Raw genomic sequence first — 25,564 nt, forward strand, 5'->3', positions numbered from 1 at the left:
TGAATTAATTAATTAATACTAAAATGGTATATAAATAATATATAAGATAAATATTTAAAAGACAAAAATAGTAAAAATAGATAACTTAACGAATAAATAATTTATATAAAAAAAATGAAATTAAAAAAAAAAAAAAAAAAAAATAATAAAATACATATATTTTAACATACCTTTTTTTTCAGCTTTTAATTACATTTCAACTAAGTATTAAGCACTGTAGTCATTAAATATTCTTAATAATAAATAAAAATGGACATTTTGACTTTTTCCAACCACTATGGCATTTATTATGTCAACCAATCGCTGAACTGCACAAACAGGATTATGAGATTGAATTAGGATTTGTTACCATGTCTTCCTTCCTCCTTGTATTGCCTAATAAGTCAACATTATTCAAGTTTCAGACAGTGCCAAGATGTTGTCCCTTTCCTAAACAAAGAAGAAGAGGACGTACCACAAAAGAGTATGTCTGAGATGACTGGGTTCGATACTCTGCGCTGCAGTCTCCGATACACAGCTCCACCGGACCACCAGGGGGACTCGACATCAGAGATTCCTCCATATCACACACAATCCTGCAGGCCAGGAAGAACACCGAAATCACTCCTGCACAAAACACTATCCAAAAACTAATTTAAAATAACTAGTAACACGGGAAGCATAACCCACCTCTCAGCGCTGATGTATTCAGACGCAGCAGGGTTGCAGCGAACTCCAGCCACACGCACATGAGTGATCTCTCGAACCTGCAGCCCTAGATTCTCTCCTTCGATGGTCACGCGTGTGCCACCCTCCTTCGGCCCCGTCAGTGGACGGATCTGTGAAGACATGACAGCTTTCCATTGGAGGATATAAAAGAAGCTAATTCTAAGAGCTTTAAAGGTCACCACGTTGAAAGGTGCAGTCTGGGATATCTGTCATGCAGGAGGACTGTGTATTTCATTTGTGCTTTTCAACCATACTTTACTAAAGATGACCAACAGAGGATACAAAAGTCAGACAAAACCTCTTTTGAGGACATTGTTAATGAGGAAAAAAGCTTGTATAGGAAAATTTAAATAAATGAAAATACATATATTTTGATACAAAAAAATAATAAAATTAACTATTTTTTTCTTTTGAAAATGGTAAAGAAAATACTAAAGATAGATTGATGAATAAATAAATCATACAGATAAATATTGATAAAAAATGTTTAAGAAAAAAATGATAAAAAACTAAGATGTAACTGAATTAATAAATACATTTTTAATACAGAAAATGTTAAATAATAAAGATAAATAAATATTTTCTACATTTTTAAAAATGGTAAACAAAACCGGGTAAAAGGTAAAAAAGACTTTTACTTTAATAATAAAGATAAATACAGATTAAGTATTTAAATTAAAAAAAAATAATAATAAATAAAAATGTAATAAATAATTGTAAGTCTAAAAAATTTTAACAATCGAGGTAAACAACAATGATGGATAATAAAGACAAAAAAATAACTGCTGATAATTAAAAAAAAAGTCAAATAAATAAATAAATAAAGACGAATGAATAAGCAAACAAATAAAAAAAAATACAATAATTTTTAATTCTAAAAACAGTCTATATGAAACTAAACAAATCTTAATACACAATCCAGGTTTTATTGTGCATAATGCATCAGGGCAGACTGTTTAAAAAACAACAACAATCTCTAAAATGACTTTCTTCTTGACAGAATTTATTTACAACCTACCTATTGTCCCTAACATAATTTCTTTCCTTATTGTTTACTTCGGTGTTTCGGTTAGGGCTCATCTGAAAACAATACAAATCTACTGTCCAGGATGGCTTTCAGATGACGTGTGTGTGTGTGTTACCTGAGTGATTCGGGGATGGCTGCAGCGTACGTTGCGCCGTCCCTGATGCATCCAGTTGTGTTCGGGTGATGGACAGTGTTGCTTCAGGAGACACTTCTTATCCGCCAAACACCAGCCACACTCAAACATGCTGTCTGCCTTCAGACAGAGTCCACAGCTGTCCCTCTGAGCTTCACACTTATACAGGAGAGCTGCGTCCACACACACACACACACACACAGAGAGTGAGAATATAGCCATACTCTCAGCTGGGCAGTTAAACGCAGGCCATGTTTGTAGTGGTGCCAGCTGTGTGGGGCCAATCGATAATTGAACTGTACGGGGAAGGTAGCAGAGGCGAAACCCACGCCTGCTTTCAGTGTGCCGTGATTCATGTGCAGCCCACACACACTAATAACTCTGACCCGAGGCCTCGAGGAAGCAGAAAACCAAGGCGTTCTGCTGTAGTGGGTGTAAAGGTTCAATTCTATACACCGTGGCTCTGTTCCAAGCGCTAGTAAGCTCACTCACTGGTTACTGTCTACAGAGGTAGCGTCGTAACAGAAACAGAACCGCAAGTGATCTGAAATGCTGTTCAAAGGTAGCAACTTGATTAACAGTCACGTCTACAAAGAAAGACTACACATCTTATTTAAAAAAGCCTAATGTTAACATGCTGCTAAGTTAACAATACTTTAATAAACAAACAAACAAAAAAAATTAAACTTTTTAGTAGTAAATAAATATATTTTTACTGAAAATCTTAAAATAACCCCACCTAGAAAGAAATTATTTGAATTTTTAGAAATGTCAGTAAGACATGAAACGTGTTCATAAAAAAACTTTTGACAAATATTTTAGAATATTTAGAAAATATTTTATATATATATCCGGAAATATTAGTATATATATATATATATATATATATATTTGTTTTAGTTGGTTAAGTGCGGCGAAAAAGATGAGTCTTTAGATGTTTTTTTGAAAATGAGTAAAGACTCAGCTGTTCGAATTGAGATCGGGAGGTCATTCCACCAGCTGGGAGCAGTCCAAGGAAAAAGTCCTGGACTTTTTAATATTACATTATAAATATTGTTATATATTATATTCTAATTATTACTTAAAAATAATAATTATATAACAAAATGTTAATACTTCCCGAAACATTGTCTGCTATCTTGAAAAAAAATCTTCACAAAGCTTGTTCAAAGGAATTCTGGGATTTTCTAGTGTTGAAGGAATACATGTGCTGGCGCCTTGGATTTTGGTCAAAATGAGGTATCTTTGAAGGCAGCTGTGGAAAGGTGGATGTCGAGACTTAATTGCTCATCTGAGCTCAGAATGATAGGCCACTGAAAACATGATCACACACTAATAAACTCACAACACCAATAATTTACCACAGAGATTGTATGTCTGCAGTTTCACAGTGAGCTGTGACTTTCTTTTTCCTCTCTCGCCTCTATTCCTCTGAAAGCACACAAACACTCTGTAATAGCACACCTGATGAAGTTCTCCTCAAGAGATATATATCGACTCCTGGAGGCCTTTCAACTCTTTCTTCTAAAAGAGTTTGAGGTAAATGCAAACTGACAGCATTGTGGATGGGTTCAAAGCTGACGGACGCGGATTCCATACGATCCTCCACAGTAATGTGATGTTATATAAGGCTGAAGCAGGCAGGCGCCCTGTTATCAATAAAATATAGCACGGCGACTGAGAGAACACCTGACAGACTAAGTGTGTTTGAACAGACTGTGAAATCCAGATAAAATAAAATAAAAGATGCATTAAGTTCCACTTTACACAAAGGTAACACCTTTCCCACATCAAGAGGACACCGGGAATAAAAATGAAAAATGAATGTAGAGAGGATAACTTCAATATTTCTTCTCTTTAGCGTGAGAAATGCCACTAGAGGGCTGAAGGTGAAGTGTGTGATTTCTTACCTCGCATGGATGATGGCTTGTCGATGGGAAAGTCACCGTCCCATACGATGGAGAAATCCACAGGCAGGTCTCCCATCTCATTCCCTTCATACCAGTACTGTGGGAAACAGCAACAGAAACAACATCTATATCAGAAAAACATCACAACAAGATGTGTGCCACAAGGAGGCACCGACCCAGTGCCACAGGGAGAAACCGACCCAGATTACAATTTTTATTTTTTGCCGTAAGAAAAACAATAATTTGCAAACTCAAAAGCAGTTCTAGTGAAATATACCCAATCACCGCTGACATCACATCAAGACTACAGATGATGATGTTATCATGACACTTTCTCCACCAGCACTGCTCTGAATCAATCCGGATAGCTTTTCTGACCCAATGGAAATTAACTTAAACCCAGATCTATAATTTGCTGCATACTCCACAGCACTCCTGGAAAAAACACGGTCAATCACGACTGACATCATCTGAACATCACACTGACAAAGAGCATGACTACAGATGATGACAACACATTTGCTTCGCTCTCTCCGCAAGCACTTATGAGGCCATATCTAGAAAAAGAAAGATAACAGAGTTTGACTTCTTCTTATCCTCTTTTCTCAGCAAACACTATTTTGTGATTTTTTTAAAGCCACTAGATACTGAAAGAATGATTAAAAGAAAGAAAGAAAAAAGAGATAGATAAAACACACACACATGCAAAAATATTTGTTGCTAAAAATAACTAAGTGGAAAACTGCTCATTAAGTCCTGATATGGCGTGTCTCCAGCATGCGGCTGCAGCTCATCAGGTGAAGCAGAAAGCAGGTGACGGCGGTTTTTACTGTCTGGGTTTTAATTAGCAACAACACAAAGCACTCAACCAACGCAACCCTGAGAGAATATCGCTGATCAGGCTCATCGATCGGCGGCTGCTTGCTTAAGAGACTTCACGACGAGATCCAACAGAACTCGAGTGAATAAGCTCTGGCTTCAGCATTACGAACCACCACAACGGCACATTCACTTTGTTTCGCCTGATAAATGAGGAATCACGCCATTTGGTATATGGTATATCTCAGTGGAAAATTCAACACACTTTTTGCACTGAATGCAAACCAGCTTAATTTACATATGAATGGTTTTCCAAATTATTTATACAGAAATTTGCTTCATTAATGCATCCAAATTAGTCTACTATATTAAGGATGAATTCACTACACAGTTTAGCATGTGGTATTTCAGTGCAAAACCTGCATCTTATTCACTTATTATGCTAGAGCGGGAAAGTGTTTTAATTTTGTGGGCACCTGATTGCATGATTACCGAGCACTACGATGAAAAATAAAAAGGTGTAGAAACTTACTTAGAAATTGATAGGACATTTAAAGGAAAGAGCAAGCAACACATTGAATTAAACATTAAATTACGTGGTAGAAAAACAAACCATATTTTCTTCTAAAATGTACTCCAGTAATTTTGTTTTATTTACAAATCTGAATTATTTTATTAGTATAAAACAATGTAGCCAACGTGCAAATAAACTGTGTTATTCATTCTTACTGCATTCTCCCTCAGCAGTGAAAACTGCACTGCATTTCCATTTATGGCCAAACCAAAATCTATTTTGGAAAAAAGGCATAAAAACACCCTGCCTCGACGAAACCTCATGCCTCGGCTGGTCATTAGGGCTGATTGAAACGTCAGCTGTTACATCAACGTTCATTCAGCCATACAGCCCAGATAAATCACAACAGAGAAAACAAGCAGTGCCACATCGCTCCCCAGCTTCCAAGTGAGGCCCTGAAGAGTGGAAAATGGCCCTCGGTGGTGTGTGCGGTAAAGTCAGAGACTTTCTACAGCTGTTCTGGGGGGAAAATATCTGGGAGGAACTCGAGCAAGCTCAGCAGTGGAAAAGGTGGTGAAAAGCTGAACTAAACCTCACTCAACCTGTTGACGCCAGGCACCCAGCAGTCATATATCTCTATGAGACACAGCTGCTGGGGTCTTAATTGGGGTCAATTACAGGCGACCCGCATACTGGCATATAGGTCGCATAGGTCAAGACTTTAACATCATTAACTTATCTTGGAATTTGTTGGGCTGTTATGCACTCAAGCAATAAAAAGGCCTGATGTACTAATGCATTTCAGAAAATGGTGCAAATATCACATATCAAACAATGCATTTCCATGGAGCATGTCAGTTAATTTATGTATTCAACAAATTAACATATTCTTTGTTGCTAGTTAATTTCATCCAATAGGATGAAACGTCCAGAACTCTTTTGTAAAACAATTCTTACGTAAATTGTCATACATATACATTTTTGCCATTAAAGTGATGTGTTTTCTTGTTTATTGCTTCTCCTCCATTGAAAGGTTTGCTTTGAGAAGATTAGCCTGCTTGTGTAAATGGGTGGAAGCCTTTGTGTTTGTCCATACAATACCGCTTATCTCTGCCAGAAGTGAATTGATTTTCCTCCGGCTTGTCTTCCCACTGTATTGCAGTGCGTTATGTGTAGACAGCCTGGCCTGGTTCTGTCAGAGAGCTCACTGGAAAAGACTGGCAAACGACAGCAAGGTAATCTTACCTCTAAAACTGTTCTTGATTTATCAGCTGACTGGAATGTGCAAAACACAACCAAGGATGGCTGCTATCATAGGACTAAAGGCCATTTTCAACATTTTGATTTAGCTTTGTACACATCCTTGGGGTACATTTCAATCCTGCTTGCATGTTTAATCCAAGGCTATAATATCATTTGGGTTTTAAAAGAGACCACTCTTAAAAATTGGTGTGCTCAATAATCCACTTATTGGAGCTAAGTTAATGCGGTGCCACCGTTTATGGCAGCAGCTATGATGAATAACCAGAGATATTGACTCAGGGGCAAAAAATGCTGCTTCTCGAAAAATCAGCCTTCTCCTGAAATTAAGTGATTGCAATTAATTCAAGTGGAACTTAGTGGAACTCGGTGGAACTAAGTATTTAGTCTTTAAAAGGATTTTATTGTTTAAAAGATGTTTTCATAGACCTCATCTCTCTGGATATGCTTAGCTCCAGCTGACCTGTCAATGACGTCTCTTTCGAGTGACAGAATGAAAATCAATATAACTTAATGATGGAGGACCTATACATTTAATTAAGTTACAATTTGAACCAGACTCAGCACAAAAGACACAACGGCATCAATGGTACGAGCAGAATGAGCCTGCTGTGTGCACAGCATTACTTTACGGTAACCTAATTATTGAATCATAGCTATCCCATTACTAACGACAGTCCAGTAATAACAGCATATAATTCACTTCAACGAATGTTGCGTCATGGGCTAATTTCTAGGTTGGGAGAGGGGAATTCTGGGTTATGATAAAAGATACAGCTTCTGTCAGTTCAACTGTGATGTGATTTGGTTTGGTCAAGAGCCACTGGAAATAAATAAGGGGTTGAGTTCTCCTAAAGCTAGGAGGATAAGGAAAGGTGGCCACATGGATGCGCAAGGAACACGTGTTGCCATAAATGAGCCAAGCGCGCTGACCTAAAGCATTTTTCTGGTGCATCACTCTTGGAGGGATTTCTTCATTTGGAGGTTCTAGCACAGCTGAGCCCCTTAATACACAGAGAAATGCTCAGGGAGCAGTTAATGCGATACATTACGCCTGGGACATATACAGTGGATTGATCACCCACATTAGTTGATCAATTTATTTTAATAAGGCCCACCTGCTTCCGCACAGTAACCTAATAGCATTTACAGTTTAAAGAAGCAAGCCTGTTACTGCACTGAAACGCCATGAACAAGTAACTGAAATTACCTGAGAAACTTTTTTGGCTGTAGTCAGGCACTTACGGTTCGCATGCAACCCAGGTGATTGGTAAAATATGTTCCTCTCAGTAGTATGGTACAAAACAGCTAATGCCTGATTGAGCACTTGATGAGAATAATAGAATAATGAGGGTGAGGTGGTTCAAAATGCCTGACAAAAATAACATGTAAGTGTTTTTATTCAAAAAGCTTCCGCTACCCTGCATTGAGGATAATGGGGTTCTTTGTGAGGGCCCTCTCCATCAAGAGCCTGGATCAGAACTTGGGCATTGTGTAAAAAAGGCCTTTGGCGGTACGTTTCCCCGGTAACACTCCCGGTGCCTGTCGCTAAGGGGTCAGCAGCGCTTAGCAACACTTACGCTCATGGACTCATTTGGAGTATTTTGCACACCTCTCTCTTCTTTGAAAAAAAGTAAATTTCTTTGGATTATGCATCAGCCTAGCAAAAATCACACCCATTACAGACATTTTTTTCATGACTATAATAAAATTAAAAAGTACACACAGAAAGCAGGTGGTTATTATGTTCTAGCAGAGCTGAGAACATTTATCTTTTGGCTGTCAAGCAATGTACTACATGAGCAGATGATGCATTAAACCTATGTTCAAGCTATAGCTGTTAATTAGTGATTCTTGAGTGCCACGCAATAGAAAAATGGTCCACCTGGAACAAAAGGAATAGTCAAATATGACTGACATGCTGTCATAGGGTTAAATAAGCAAACAGCTGTGGTTTTACACAACTGGAAATGTGGTTTCAAAACGTTTAAGTACCTTATATGTCTTCCTGAGAGTAAATGCTGTTCTTTTATAACTGATAATGAAATCTTTGGAAATATAAATGGACCAATAACATCTCCCTGAGGCACACCATTGCGAAATACCATCTTTGCCTTGCTTTCATGTTATTTGGGGATTTAGTTGATATCATCATGACTAGTGATTAACAGGTAGTCGGTTAGATTTGTCCAACCAACTTTTAGTATTGTTTAGCATTAAGTGTTTGAACATGATCACATTGTTCAACTAGCTTATGAATTGGACCTTTTGGTGTGTATTGGTGATTTTTTTGACTAGTTTTGATCTTTTACCATTTTCCCCACAGACACCATGACTACATACTGATTGATTAATTTATTAGCTAGAACAATTAGCATGTTGTTGTATTATTTTATTAATTTATTAGCCCAATACTTTACTAGCAGAGTACAGTAAAGTCCTTTGTAGCGTATCTGATGTTAAAGCCACACAATAGCCGCATTGTGAGGTACTGAAAAGGCAGCTGTTCAAATTTTAGGGTGAGGCAGGAATAGGAAACTGCCGAGAAATTAGGGAGAATGCAGGGCCAGTTAACTTGATTTTTGTCAAAAATAATGACCCTTTAATTCCAGCGCAAGCGAGAGACGTGCCCTAAGGGAGACCACTTACATCAAGATAAGAGCAGATTAACTAGCTGTAATACAACACCAGTAGCTTGTGTGCCTTTGTCTTAAACACTGTGCGATCAATAAAGACCACTACGATTCTCACAGGTGTGTAACGTTAGCAACTGCTAATATTCCACACTTAGTTCATTGTGCATTATGCATGTTATGCATTTTATTTAACTGGATACCAAGTTATATATATATAAAAATGATGGCAAAAGAATTGCCATGTGGACACAAGTCAAATGCATTATTAAATTAAATCTACATAAAATAAAATAAATAATAAGCAAAACAAATGTAAACAAATTCACTATCCACTAAAATATATTTAACATAAATATAATATTAATAGTAAATAATAGTAATAAATAAACTTTTATAAATAAATATTGTAAATAAATAAATAAATAAAATGGCATTAATCTTATTGTCCACTAAAATTAATAAATAAATGAGTGAATAAATAAATGTATTTATTTATTTATTTGACAGTTAGAAGTAAACTTTAAATTCACTAGAATCAATTCACATCATTGATATTTGTAAACTGTAAATAAAAACCAAAAAGAAACTAAAAACTTCAAGTTAAAAATTACTGCAGCAAAAACATGATTGAGCACAAATCCAAGGTTTAACTGAAGTTAAAAAAGCATAAGAGAGAGAACAACACAGTAAATAACCTCCAAAGCCTCATCTTTCTTTTATGTACCTTACCTACGAGTAAACAAATGGAGCTGTATGATTAACTTTCTTGAGTACAGTACAAGAAAAAAATAGCTGACCATTTCATACACGTTCTCAGGTGATGTGTAAACAGAAGATGAAACTGATTGATTCACCGTTGCCCATCCGAAGGCACTCACAGTTTCATTAGCATGGACCCCACGGCCTCAAAGTCACCTGCCGTCGGCTCCCAGAAGACTATGCGGTGCCATTCGCCTTGACAGCCATATTGATTGACTCTCACTGCCTCGCGTAAGAGTGTGTGAGAGAGAGGACACGTGCTGAGGAAGGGAGTGGCAGACAAATGATGACACACTCTCCTGGGAGTCAGTGTAATCTGTATTAGGTCTTCGCTGATGTTCGATTGCTATTCAGGAAAGATGCATGTCATGAGAGAGATGATATGCTTTTTCTTTACTGTGTCACTGGTAATCAGGCTATCAATTAATCTGTGCATGTCCAGACCAACACAGATAGTACAATGAGGTGAGAGACAAAGAGATTGAAGATAAAGGGGGGGGGTGGGAGATGATAAAAAAGGAACTGTGAAAACGTGAGGGTTTGGTTTCCCATCCCAGTGAGGCAGAAGTCATCTGGAAACATTGCAGTTCAACCTTTCTGAGCAAGTTAAAGTTAGTTAAACTGTCAACATAAACTAGCCATCTACTTGAAAAACAACACTTTAGGTTTGGTTGAATGGGAACATGCACAATGTAGAAATAAAACTGAAAACCTTACAGTTTACAACAATATAATCATGTAGCCCCAAGCAAACCACAGAACGCGAGTTTAACATGATAAAGCTAGCTCACTCACATCATGATTAATGATGTTGACTGCCAATCCACAATCTGTATACAGGGCATGCAAACTATGTTGAGATGACAAATACTAACAAAAGCAATACCATTTGAGAAAAAGAGGCACAAAACAAAGAATTTACGTAGCATAAGTAATGTAATGTTTTAGGAGGTAAGTCAATGTAATACATAATACTTTTAAAAGAACGATTTTTATGGTGTACCCTAACATGTAGTGTCTTATATAAAGCGTTCATACAGATGCTTCAAAATTAAATTCTTGGTCTTTCAAGAACTTTAAGCAATATTTTTGGGGGGTTTCCAAGGAATATACAAAGGATATCGTTAATCAAATTCTTTATTGCTAAATTTAATGTCTATAAAAAAAAAAAAAAAAAAAAAAAAAAAATCAATTTTAAATTTCTTAATAAAGAAAGAAAAAAAAACTTTAAATTTCTTAAATAAATAAATAAATAAAATATCTGGTATGAACCAGTGTTATTTTTGTGTCATTATATTACTGTTAGTTTATTATTAATAATTTGAATTTATTTATAATTTCTTTTTTCATTTTGATGTAAAGTTTTAGTTACTATGTTGTGTTTTTTTTATTTTTTTTTTTATTTTTTTTTAAAAAGTTTTTTTTTTTTTTTTTAACTTTTTAGTGTTTTTTTTGTGTATAGTTTTAATATTGATGATGATGAGTGTTGTTTTGTTAACTAGCTGAAATTTTATATATATATATATATATATATATATATATATATATATATATATATATATATATATTTTTTTTTTTTTTTTTTTTTTTTTTTTTTTCAAGTAACAAAAGTGTTGTTTTATTTAATGGTTTTAGTTTTATTATTAGTTGTAGTTAACTATAATAGCCCTTATATTAATCTTTTAACTTAGCTTATACAGCAAATACTAAGAGGTAAAAATTTACAATGGCTCAAAATGAACAATGGCCAAGTGCCAAATGCAAGTGAAATTTTGCATCGGTGTGTAAATAAAAACTGTATCATTACTTGATTGCAGCAGGCTGTACTTTAAACAACCCTTTGAAAAAAAAAAAAAAAAAAAAAAAACGGAATTTTCAGTTTCTTATATTTGAAAAAGCACTTCAAGCACCTCGTATGAAATCAATATATAGTGCCCTACCATGCCATATAAAAGCTCTTACATATAAAAAAAACTTTGTCCATTGTTTAGAAATCTATTTATGTCATGTTGTGTAGCAGTTCTGCAGTCAGTGTGGACAGGCAAGTTGCATCACACCCACTTTTGACACGGGATGTTCAGCGCTGTAAATTTGTTGGTTTTGCGAGATTTTATAAATAAAAGACCCGCACAGAAATCCCAATGTCAATATTCTTCTGCATTTAGTAAATAAAAAACCTGTTGCCCTCCACATAGTCAATATGCACTGGCATTATCACCGACAGGCGGCCGGAGGACTCACTTTGCATCTAAATGCCTTCAGGTCCGAGGCTGCATTTAGACTGCACAAGTCGCTACATTTCAATTCCAATTTAAATGCATAGCTCTGTCAGAGACGGCAGTGAGGGTCAGAGACAGGGAGACTGATGAACAGGAGGAGATGAGTCAAAACAGATGGAAGGACAACAGTTGCACCGGGGTCCTGCGAGGAGACCTTCGAACGGCAGCATGTGTCATTCCTGGAAAGGACGACAATCAATCCAGTACCGGGGCGAGCGCTACAGACGTGATCCTCATTATTAAATTGCGACAGGACATCAATTGTCTTGTCACAGGGCTCTGGCTAGTGGATTGACCACTGACCCCGTCAGGGTACAAAGGCTAAAGGGCACACACTCCACCTCCAGCGTGGCAAATCGGGTTCACTGCATTCCATTTCACTGGGTCACACTGTCGTGCCACATTACGAGGCACGTTCAGCAACTAGCTAATTATCTTACAAGATTCCCTGAGGTTACCGTGACAACCAGATGGGTCACAGACAGCAAGCGCCTGCATATGAAAGCGAAAGGGAGGACAGAGAGAGAGAGAGAGATTCTCAATGTCAACATCTTGACATGCTCCATTTTTCACCGGGATTGAGAAAACAACACTTTCAGAGTTATAAATTGATGTCTTTGGCGATTTACCCGGATAAAGATTCGTATTTTTTTATGATCGGTGATTCAGCGAGAAGTCACCTTGGCTTTCTCAGCACACTTCAGACAAATTCATCACCGCCTCTTTGCCCTACAAGCGACGATTTGCAGCTCATGCTAATTTTTTAAATGGAATAATAATGCCACAGAGACAAATATAATGAGAGAAAACAATGCATCCGTTCGTATGACAATTATTCAAATGCCATCTGGGGTGCGGCTACGCTTGGAAAAATACGCTGATTAATAAATGACATGGTTGCTGTTTAGGATATATTGAAAGCAATAGTTCATTCAAAAATAACACTTCTGTCATTATTTTCTCACCCTCATGTCATTCCAAACCCGTATGCTGTCATTTTGTTATTTTTCTGCTTTCCACAGAAAGTAAATAATCTTCACATAGATAATTTCCATTCAGTTGAACTGCTGTTCATCGGATTCTAATTATATATATATATATATATATTTATATAAATAAAACACCATAATTATGACTATATACACTACAAGTTTATGTGACAAACAGACCCAAATTTAAGTCATTGTGTGTTGATGATCAAATTTGACGCAGTTTGGGAGTAATTCGATATTTTTTTCTATTCAAGCTGTGAATTTAATTCATGCAAGCAATTGGAATATCACAAAAAACTATTTCACAGCATTTCCATCCCATGTTGAAGAGAACAAAATAGGAATTCTGCTATTACTAAAGGATGTCAACTTGAATCTTCAGATTAAGCTACTGCTATAAAGTCTATAAAATCCATTTTTCCTGCATTACTAGCCACTACTCATCATGTGCTCCTAAACTGAAGTGCAGTTCGTATGTGAAAGAGAGTTGTTGTCTTAGAAATGAAGGGAAGTGCTCTTACCGAAGTGTTCTGGCACTGGATGCAGGAGCTGTTAAAACGGACCGCGGGAATCCGCTGGACTTTGCCCTGGATTTTAAAGACGCACTCATAGTTCTTTTGTCCCGACTGAGGCTGGGGTAAGTTCCGAGCTCGCAACGTGATTGGCCGAACGATCCCCGCCGGTACCAGGATGTCGCTGCTAGGCAGAATCTGCGGGCAACCCTGAAAATGACAAAAAAGACAATATGTAATAATTCAGTCTCAGAGCAAAGCACAAACAATCCCGACTCATAAATATCATAACTGATTCCACTTTCACTCCAAAGATGACACTGATTCCAGTTTATTGAGCTCAAGGACGATAAATAACATCTATTCGACTGAAACTTGGCCTACAAACGTGGTATTCAGTCTCACACAAATGCACCAAGAGAGGAAATCGAGGCCATTAGGGGGGAATAACTTAAAATCCAGCAATCTGAGGCTAAAACCCCTATTACACAGCACTTGCATCCATCTCCAGTTTTACGAAGCGCGGGTTTTCTCTGCAGATCACACTGATGAAGCGGCAAATGAATATCTTCCACAGTCCTGCATGTCAAGTCGCGCTAGAAGAGTCATTACGGTCTACTCTACCCGTAACCGACTGCAGCATTTATCAAAGACACTCATATTGACGTGACTTCTGATCACACTGATGGAAAACGAGTCTCATATCCTGAGACATATTAGCAGGTCAGAAACAACGACACATGCAAAGCACAATCTGGAGAGAGAAACAAGGTTCCTGTTTATACAAACCACATTAATTGATTGATGATTATCACTTATCGACGGGTGCAAACAGGTGTCGGTTGCAAACCAGCTCATCTCCTTCCAAGTTGTGCATCTGAGGATATTTCAGACGATCTGTAATCTATTTAACACTGAACAATAATCAGGGTGGCAGTAAAAGCAATTTGCAGGCAGAGGAGACATAAATCAGAGCCACTAGCCGCCCAGCTCACCGTCTGCCCGAGCCAAAATAGCAGCACGCTTAACAATGATGCAACTATTTAACCCGGACCTCCATCAGTCTGCACAGGTTTGCATATCAGTGCGACAATAAATCTCATTTTCATATTGGGTGTTTGTAAGGAAGGATTTACTCCCCGTGGAGGCACGAGGGGCATACAGGTGGCGACTGCAGCGAGAGGAAGGATAGCATGCCTTCATACTGCAAAATGAGCACAATGAATCAACTTTAGTTCTGCAGAAGACGACAACAGTGAACGAATGATAAATTACTCCAGACGACTGGCCCGTAAACAAATACACTGTCCACGGGCATCAGAAAGCGACTCTGATAAGGTGAAACTCAGGATGGGTGTATTTAATGAGAAAACACAAAGCTAAGTCACCGAAAAGGGTTGCAGCTATACGATATGTGGCTTAGAATGGCAAAATATACATACACTCCCTGCTTCCCAGTATGTGTAGTATAGTATTTCAAAAGAAGTAAGGCAAATACATTTACGTATTTTATCTGAATATGCAGTATACTATGCAGTATGACTTGATACATGGAAAATACCAGATTACCTGCTACTTCCACCAAGATTTAGAAGTATTCATCAGATGGATTGCATTCATACTACACACTTGCATAATAATAGAACATACTTTGAGTTATTCATCAAACGTAGTACCCTCTGTGACAATACACAAATTCAGATTCGGCTAAGGACGTGAAGGATGTGATACTTCAAGCATCAAATAATACTTTGGAGGCTAACTGAAAGCAAAATAAACAAATAACTAAATAAAAAATACACAAAATCTGCTCATATTCAACACTGCATCACTAAATGTCATCTGTGCAACATTTGGAATTTAATTGAGAATTACTTTTTAAATTACAACCCAATTACTGAATCAAGATTGAATTGAGGTAGCAGACATGATGCTAGAATTGAAATTCAAATTTAAATGCAAGGTAGCAGACTTAAAATTCATTGAAATTCAAAGAAATCTATCTATCTATCTGTCTGTCTGTCTGTCTGTCTGTCTGTCTGTCTGATCATCCATACACCATTAATATTACAAACATAACTGTCCTTAAATATAGTTTGGCTGATTGTTTTCTGCTGTCACCATCTTTTCTCTTAACAAACCTGTTAACAACATCCATTGCCTGTGTATATTCTGCTCAAATTGAAGGCAACTGCACCCTGCAGACATTTCCTGCCCCGTCCCTCTTAATGTCAGTTTGCTTGTTCTCATTAACAAGCTCCAATCACTAGTTAATTATGAATTAAACAAGCCAGGGATGGAGTGTTTGCTGAATGTGGCTTAAAGGTTACAGATAAGCTGAAGAGCTTGTTAACTAAAGAGTGGTGAGGTAATGTCAGCGTTTACCAGTACATCACTCATCACGCCGGGAGCACTGCATATATAATGTGTAGCTCTGACGCTAATTCTTCTGATTGGACGAGCCTTGTTTGAAGCCACATCAATTGAATTCTATATTAAAATGCCATGTTGCCATGGTGGCATCAGTAAACAGCCTACGGTTAGGCTAATGAACTATATTACGCACAGAAGAATTGTTTATTTAGGTTATTATGATTAATATTTTTCATTACATATGGAACAGCTGCATTTTTCCATGGCTAGGCTGCAAGCATGCAAAATTATTTGCATGTCCTTAAACAGATATTAACAACAGGATATGATGTCCCACTTGCTGTTTAAAAAATGTAAATGATAGACTTAATAAATAAATGATAAATATAATACATTCAAAATATTAAAACACTCCATCTACTTTTCCAAGACACTGCAAACAATGGAGCTTGAGGTTTCTAGATGCAAAAATAAAATACTTCAATCTTTTTTTTTCTAGCAAAAATATCCTTAAAAAAATATATTTACATCAGAAGAAAAACCGCACTAAGTTTGTGTCTTGTTTTCAAACGATACACATTGAAGAATGAAAAATTTAAGAATTAAGATTCGTTTTAAGGCATCAGCAAATTATTATTGCTTAAAGCATACATTTATTAGAATTCTGTGAGTTTTTTGCTCATCTTATATAATTTGCAGATGTTATCTTACGCATTAAACATAAAAAAGTAGAAAAACTGACAAACCTGTGATGTACAACTCTTATCGGTCAAACAAATTTTTGCAATATGAATGCAACATTTCTCATTTTAATTCAGTTTAACTTGATATACCAAAATAAAACTGAAATAAAAATTCATAACTATTTTGACCTAAAAAAAAACCTTAAAATTAAAATGAATAAAAATAAAAATTAAAGCTGATGTAAAATATTAATAAAAACCATAAAAGTATTTCAATGGTACTAAAACAAAACTGGTGAGTGCAAGTTTAAACGTGGTAAACAATGTACAGCAAGGTCTCTCATGGCTTATTGCTTTACCAAACAGGAGGTCATAATCATGCATTGCAAAAATGAAACATTGTCCAATAAAAACACTCTGTGTTTGCATTTACAGTGGCTTAAATGATGAATTATCCCATTTGGCTTTCAAGTAAGGTTCAGTGCCTTCCTGTGTGACATCATAATGCCGCCGCCCGTGTTTTTATGCATCTACGCGGTGGCGGTAACTGTATCCAGCCACCCGAGCAGCTGCTTGTTTCCCCAGTAGGGCTTTTCCCTCGCACTGATTAGCAGCCCATTAGGAGAGGCCTGGCAGCTTACTGCCTGTTGACAGTCTCTCCATTAACCTTATTGTGCATATCCCGCTTATCACACAGCTAAGCACTTTTCTCCGCTGAAACATAAAAAGCCGGAGCGGCCGAGGGAGAGAAATTCATGCCACACATTTAGAAAATGCACACACACACAATGCACAAGAAATCCAATTTTTCCACTGGAGGTCAGCTAGAGGAAAAAAACAATTGTTGCTTACATATATAATTTCCCGAGCAGTCAGTTGCTCAGTCACTCACTCCGTTTTTCTCGTTTTTCCATTCCTTCTACCCTGTTAATCCCATTTTCAGTCTTCATAAGCCATAATTCATGAAATATGCTCCCTTCCCTCAGTGCCGAGAAAAATAAATTCAGTCTCCGGATCACTTGGGAGCTGTTCCAATTAAACGTTACATGATATTTTTTGACTTTATTCTTCGGCTTTAAAGGGACTGTATAATCTGAGGCGTGGCACTTGTTGAAGTTTCTCAAGATTTGATTGGTTTATTGGAGATGGATAAAATCCTAAAGGTGCTTTATGAAGCGAGACTTAAAAGTACATATATATAACTTCAAATTACAGTTCATATAGAAACGTCAGTTCACTGCAGAAACTGAACTAATCATTGAGCAGCCAGCACTGATGAAAGGCACATTCAGAAAATGTGATTTGGAGCTGTGGCCTAGCGGTTGGGTGCTGTTGTGGTACTCAAGCTAAGTAATCAAATAATACCATAGTACATAAATATACTAATCCGAAAGTACCATGATACAAACGATACATTGGTATTTTGGTCATGGACAAATAAGAATATCCAAGATGATGAAAAAGAAAAGAGAAAAATGTTCTAAGAAACATCATGTTTGTAGAAATGTATATGTACCACTAAAAAAAAAAAATCTAATATAAATATATACTGCTTAATATATACAAAAACAAATATTTAAATTATACAAAAACACATTAGATGTATACATTAATTCATATATTGAATAGATTTTCATTATAAAGATGCATTTTCAAGTGTCTATATACAAAATTTAATTCAAAATGAAAATTATAAAAAAAAATATTACATCAAGTTCTAAATCGTGCTCCTGTAGCTCAAGTGGTAGAGCATTGCGTTAACAAGCGCAAGGTTGAGGGTTCGATTCCCCGGGAACACATGATAGGTAAAAATTGATAGCCTGAATGCACTGTAAGTCGCTTTGGATAAAAGCGTCTGCTAAATGCATAAATTTAATTTTAATTTAATTTAAATATTATGATGTCGCTATTTCACTTTTTAAATTTTAGGCATACAATTTTAATTTAACAATTATGTGATATAGATAAGTGATATATAAGAGTATATATTTTTAATAATTGTATTATTTTATTTAAATATATATATAGAAATTTCAAATGTCATTGCAAAACATACACATATATACATACACATACACATATATATGCTTAGATGTGCATGTAGTGCAGTGACATGTGAGAGTTATTAAATATTTTTAACTATTTATTGACTTTAACATTATAACTGTCATTCTGCAGTTTACATAAAAAATGCATTCATATATATATATATATATATATATATATATGTATATATATATATATATATATATATATATATATATATAAAATTGCCTGACACTCTTTACTTGTTGCATTGATATCAAGATACCAAAGGCTGCTATGATACTCAAGCCAAAATGTTAGTATTGATCCAACACTAACCATGTGAGACACAAAGAATAAGCCTCCTTTTAATGTATAAATGGAGCACTTGTTATCGCAGCAGCTGAAAGACATTTGTTTGACACAAGCAGCCTGAAACATGAAGCACAAGATCACTCCGGCTCTAAAAGTCTCTTATCAGAAAATCGTCATGCAATCTTGATGTCAGCCTCAGCCATCTCTATTTTAACAGTAAAGTGTTTGCTAATGTAAAAAAAGATAGCTAATCGCTAGCGGTTGGCATGAGAACTAAGGACGAGGAAGACTGAAGATGTGAGGGGCGCGATGTAATGGCTGGCTGGTGACAGACGCCCGCCGTGTCACTTCCTGTGCGGCTACGGCGTCCGGCTTGAAGGACCACAGCAGCCAGAGCGCTTCCTGCCGAGCTAATGGCGCCTCTGTCACTCATCCTACAATTAATTACCTCTGCCCGCAGCTCGTTAATGAAAGAGTCGCCCCACCGAGACGAGACGAGGCTGGAGAGCAGGAGGAGGAAGAGAGCGAGAGTGTGAGAAAGTGAAAGAAAAAGAAAGATTGCATTGTGGGAACAAGAAAACAGATTGAGAAGGGACAGAAGGAGAAGTGACACTTGGTGAGAGAAACTGGGAGGCAGAGCATCAAAGCGAGAACAAGGAAAAAATAAAACGTTATGTGAGAGAAGGGGGGGGGGGCGGGGCGGTGGGGTCCCAGTTTGAAAATGTGTGCGAGCTCTCTGTGGTCATTAGTCTTGGTGAATCATATCCCTGCAGTGCTGCTCTTTAAGGTTAAATACATACATAAGCTAATTAAGCTTCCTGTAATGATAAATGTTATGGAGGGAGAGCGATATTACGGCACACCAGCCACGCTGTCAATCAATGTCACTCACACATCATGACACAGCAAATGCAAAACACCCAATAACTTCATATAATTTTCTTTAATATAGATACTGCTTGACCCATCAGTAAGTCATGCTGAATCAGATATGAATATATATGAACAAATATGTTTTATGACACATCAAAAATACCAGATTTTTAAGTGGCTTTCCAAGCAACAAAGCCAGACCATTGCTATGCAGTTGCTAAGGTGATATGGTCCAATCCAATCTTTATTTTTTGGTCTCTATGAATAATCTGACAGGATACAATCATGCAAATTATAATCCTAATAAATTAAAACTTTAAAATGTAACATTTCTTTATTTTTTTTAATTCAAAGATTATAAATTATGTTTCAAACCATAATTATTTTATAACAAATTCTTATTTATATAAATAAAAAAACATATATTTAAATTCAAATATAAAAATAATGAAACAATTTATTAATGATACACATAAACATATGTCTTTAAACATTTACATTTAAAATTCTATATACTATTATATAGCTATTTTAGGCATAAAAATACAATTATGATATCGATAGGATGATATATATTTTTTAAAACTACAAACAATAACTTGAGTAATTTTAACTATTTTTTTTTTTTCAAAAATAGAACATTAGAAATTCTATTTAAAGGTACGAAAATATTTGAATGTGAACAATTAATAAATAATGTACACACACATATAATTAAAGTTTTAATATTAAAATATATGAAATTTTGTATATTATTATAATGCTATGTCGCTTTTTTGATTTTAGCCATAAAATTAAACCAGAAAATTGTACGACATAGATAAGTGTGTGAAATATATATATAAGTGATATATATATAAAGAGTACACAATTTTGTATGTATATTATATTTTATACACACATACATGTGTGTATGTGTTTTTTACTAACATTTTAATAAAAAAAGTAATTTACTAGCCTATTTCTGACATAAACAGAAATATAACAAAAGATTATTACAAATTAATCAACAATTCAGAAATGCTGTGTTGTATGCTACAGTGGCCAAACAGAAAGAGATTTAGAGTGTCTCACACTGATAAACCCACAGCCAAACAGTCTCCTGCATCAGCTGTTTCAACTCTACACATCTATATACTGCCAGAACTAACACTACAGTTTTACACTCCAAAACTCACATCCAGCATCCTCCGAGAAACATCATATTAACTCAAACTCATTCTTCCTTAAAACAGACATGGTTTTACAGCCTTTGCTCGACCCCACAGACTCAAAAACTCTTCCATCTTAGAGACCACACAATAAGAGGGAGAGTTAAAAATGCATTTCTGAGACGCTGGGGTGGAAGGGCGGGCCGTAATTAGGGGTTCGCAGATCCTCCGTTCCCAGAGGTCACCTGCCATGTGCTTAACAAACACGCTGTAGCCTCATCAACACGGCAAAGCTGGCAAACAGACACGAGGACATCCACACAAGATGTACAGATATAATGAAACGCATTTTAATACAACAGATGAAGAGAATAAGACCCTTATTAGAACAGCTGCTGCATTCAGAACCGGTCCAATCCAGAAAGGACAAACTTACAGTCACTTTAATTGGCAATGTGAAGGTCAAAGACAATGAAACTTAAACATGTCGGCAGTATGAATGCCAGTCACCGACTGCAGGTGTTTTTTTATTTTAACTTGTAAATTCATTTTTTATACTATTTTCAGCTTTGCTTGAAATTAATATAAGCTAGTTTGTTGGTTTTGTTACAGTTTAGTTGTTCGTAATGAAACCCATTTTAAATGCAACTTTATATATTTTTATTTTAAACCATTTCGCTGTGTAAAAAGATTTAAAATCAGTAATCTGCACCAATTATGTTTTATCTGAAATAACTAAAATAAATGAAAATGTAAAAAACCAGAACCACGAGACTCAGGAAGAGTGATTTCTTGCCAGACTACTTTATTATTTTTCACTACAGCACAACGTCTGCATGAATGTTTATGCATCTGTGTTTATATTTGTCACACTGTAATCTCTGCACTGATTTAGGCTTTTGTTGTGCACTGTGTAGTAATTATCTGTGCCCTGACCTGTTCTCCAGTGCTACAACATTCAAAGCTGCTAAAATGTGCACTCTGCTATGGAAATTGTCATCATTCCTACCCACTCATCTGTTTCTTTGACCACTGTTTTGTTTTAATTTATTTGAATCGATTTACACACACACACTCCTTTGCACCTACTGTGCAAATTATTCAATGACTTTTACAAGAATGTAGTTTTTGTCAGTAATCTGAAGTGAAATCTGTTGAGCAGCATCTTATTGTTGAGTAGCATATTGTTGCACATCCAGCACAGTAAGCTCTTTTTTTTAATTTTTTTTTGTGAGAGAGACATACCGTTGATATAGTAAATTCCTCAGGGTGACTTTAAGCATCTGTTTTGTTACTGAAACGCTTGAAAAAAGTAAAAACAATATATACAACACTGTTCAAATGTATGGAGTCTTATGCTCACTGTGCTTTTTGACAAAGGATACAGTAAAAAATCTTATTACAAATTAAAATATATGTATTCTGTTTTAATATATTTTAAAATGTACTTTATTCTTGTGATATAAAGCTGAATTTTCAGTATCATTACTCAGTGTCACATGATCCTTCAGAAATCATTCTAATATGCTGATTTGCTGCTCAAGAAATATTACTATTATTAACAATGTTAAAAACACTTTTGCTGCTTAATATTTTTGTGGAAACCATGTTTTGTTTTGTTTTTTGAATTCTTTGATGATCAAAAAGAAAAAAAAAAACGTTTGTAACAATGTAAAAGTGTTTATTGTCACTTTTGCTCAATGCATACTTGCTGAATTAATATATATATATATATATATATATATATATATATATATATATATATATATTTTTTTTTTTTTTTTTTTTTTTAAATAATAATAATAATAAAAAAATTTTTTTTTTAAATTTTGATTATAATCTAGTGTTTTTATTCTATATTTAGTGCACAACAAAAATCCCATCACCATCAGAACAGACTTTTTAATATAATTTGGGCCCGAGCTCCTGATCAATGTGACTTTGGAGGACCCTCAAACAGATGTAGCAATACTCCTCTTGGAAAACACTGCAGTGAAGAGAGACAGAGAGAAGCCGGCTGCTGTTCAGTGGATTAGGCCCAGGGCACTGGAGTGCTGCTGGGAGCTGGAGAGACCCTGTCACACTCGCCCTGTTTACAGTGTGAAGAGTGTTTTTATGTCAGTGTTTTTGAAGCACCTCTCAAAGCCTGGGCCAAGGCACCGGGGCAGAGCTTACACTGGGAGAAGATGCACTCCACTGAGCCACTCTCTCTCTCTCTCTCTCACACACACACACACACACACACATTCCTGTCGGCTTAAGGGCCTGGATCACTGACTCACACACTGATCAGAGCAAAAGAACGCCTGTGCATTGTAAATGTAAAAATAAGCCAGTGTGGTAATCATTGAAAGAGCCCACATATGCTCTCGGCCCACGCCAACATGGATTTCGCTCCCCCGGCTAACTCTTCTTACGATAAATGACAGTGAGCTTGTTTCTCATTTGAATCCGGCCTGAATATCCTGAAATGACAATGGGGATTCAATGTGTGATTCAAACATTACTCTGTTCCATAACCTAGTGAGCTGTTTCCTAAAATTATGCTGCCTGCTATTACAGCTTGAAGGCAAAATCTAAGACAGCTTCACATAAAACACAATAATCACCATATTTATACTACAAACTAGCACAGAACAGTGCAAAAGTATGCAAACTGGGACATGCATCAAGAGGTGAAGGCTTAGCTTAGTTGGTTAGCAAGGTACAGTTAACCCATGTTCGGCAGATGCTTTTAGGATGCAAAAACTAAACATTTTATAAAAAGTGTAATCATTTGCGGATCACTAAATTCAATGGATTAATACTTTGTGTGGCTTTATAATTTATGCTATTTTTTTGTGGTGCACCAAAATATACAGATTAATAAAATGTAGAGAAATGATAAACAAATAAATGGATGGATAGACAGAATGATAGGTGATAGAATGATGGAAGGATGAATGAATGGATAAATGGATGGATGGATAAAGCAGATGAGAGAACGATGAGTTAAAAATTAGCAAGCATGGGGTGGCATATTTCATAGCACTAGCCATAACCTCTGATTATAGTTATTACATTGGGGACTGTAGGGGGCTAAACATAACCACTATTTAAAGAATGAGAAGCACGAGGCGGACTATTAAATAGTAGTCTTAACCTCTAACTAATTATCAGACTGAAGAGTTTGTGAGCCGGACACACCGCTGACGGGACGCTCTCTGAACTGCTGTCACTGTGCTCCATGCAGGCGGAGGATCTGCTGGCCCACTAAACCAGGACTATCCCCTCCGGTATCAACACTGGATGACTCACCACTTTTCGCTGACTAACTCTTTTCTTGAACGAGAGCGAGGGGGGTGGGGGGGTGATAAGAAGATTGTCAGGCCTAGTGCTGGAGGGGAAGACAGACAAACCGAGAGAGATGGGCATATCTCAGCGCTGCTGGCTGCCTCTGATAAGCACTGATAAGGCATCTCTTTGATGTTCAGTTAAGTGTAAAATTAAAATGTGCTAAAAGCCGAGGGGTGCATGGCAACCCTCTTCTGCAACTGAAGATGGGAGGATTTTCTTCTCTTTGGCTCCTCCCTCGTGCGCCTCTCTCTGTGAAATCGGGCAGGTGTTAATTGTATGGGTGTCTGTCCCGTCGTGCTTATACAATGTCCAAATCATATATCAAATCATTTTCAATCTTTCATCTGGCTATCATTAAGCCTCATTATCCACACGGCCTGATTACAGATCCAATTAACCTTGTTTCTCTGAGCCATGGCTCCGTTAGCATGCGTATAGTTAATAATTTCTCTAATTGAAAAACTGAAATGTCAGAATCACAGATATGAAAACACTTAGAAGCCTGGCAGCTGCAATGACGGCATAAAAAAGTAGCACTGACCAAATGAAATATTAATACGCCTGGAGACGCTTTTTAGAAGCTTCTAACCTAATTTGTCACATCTGGCCAAACAGATTAAACGATTTATTGGAGTCGTATTCTACACTTTCATTGCATCTTAGTTTTATCTTACAGATAAGTCTAGAAGCACCATATTTAAGGCAATAATACAGATAAGCCAATAAATATTTTCATATTGTGGCCAATAAACAATAAATGGCTGATTTTAATATTTATAACATTTAAAAAAAATAGAAAAACTGCTGCAACCATTACTACTGCCAAAAAAAAAAAAAAAAATGAATTTAGGCATTGCAGGATGTACAGTATGAAAACGGAATAAATAATAATAATAATAATAATAATGTACATAAATTAAATATAAATTCTGAATAAGAGAACAAAAACAAACAATCACTGAAAACTAACAATTAGAAAAAGTGTAAAATGTTTTTAAAAAAGTGAAATTAGGCATTGCAGGATGTACAGTATGAAAACATATGAAAAATAAATAAATTTTTAATTTGAAAAAAAATAAAGAATAAATAATAATAATAAATAAAAAATTTAATACATAAAATTCTGGCAATGAATGAATGAACGAATTAATAAATTAATAAATTAATTAATTAATTCAGACACAAATACGCAATATAGTGCCAATATTCCCTACACCTTGCAGCTGTTTTCCAACAAAAGTGTATGAATTTATCACTTA

At 36.0% G+C, this 25,564-nt stretch overlaps 1 protein-coding gene across 2 annotated transcripts in view; it reads right to left on the reverse strand.

Moving 5' to 3' along the window:
• LOC109088697 (plexin A3) overlaps positions 1-25,564 on the reverse strand; it is a 165,412-nt gene that overhangs the window by 31,794 nt on the left and 108,054 nt on the right. For both annotated transcript variants that reach the window (XM_042761750.1, XM_042761749.1), the window contains 5 exons: positions 13,559-13,759; positions 3,779-3,875; positions 1,851-2,041; positions 670-818; positions 455-575 (listed from right to left, as the gene is read on the reverse strand). In XM_042761750.1, coding sequence (XP_042617684.1) covers positions 455-575; positions 670-818; positions 1,851-2,041; positions 3,779-3,875; positions 13,559-13,759 — 759 coding nt within the window. The remainder of the gene's footprint in view (positions 1-454; positions 576-669; positions 819-1,850; positions 2,042-3,778; positions 3,876-13,558; positions 13,760-25,564) is intronic.

The sequence above is a fragment of the Cyprinus carpio genome, chromosome A8 (genome assembly GCF_018340385.1).
Source record: "Cyprinus carpio isolate SPL01 chromosome A8, ASM1834038v1, whole genome shotgun sequence".
Taxonomy (NCBI): domain Eukaryota; kingdom Metazoa; phylum Chordata; class Actinopteri; order Cypriniformes; family Cyprinidae; genus Cyprinus; species Cyprinus carpio.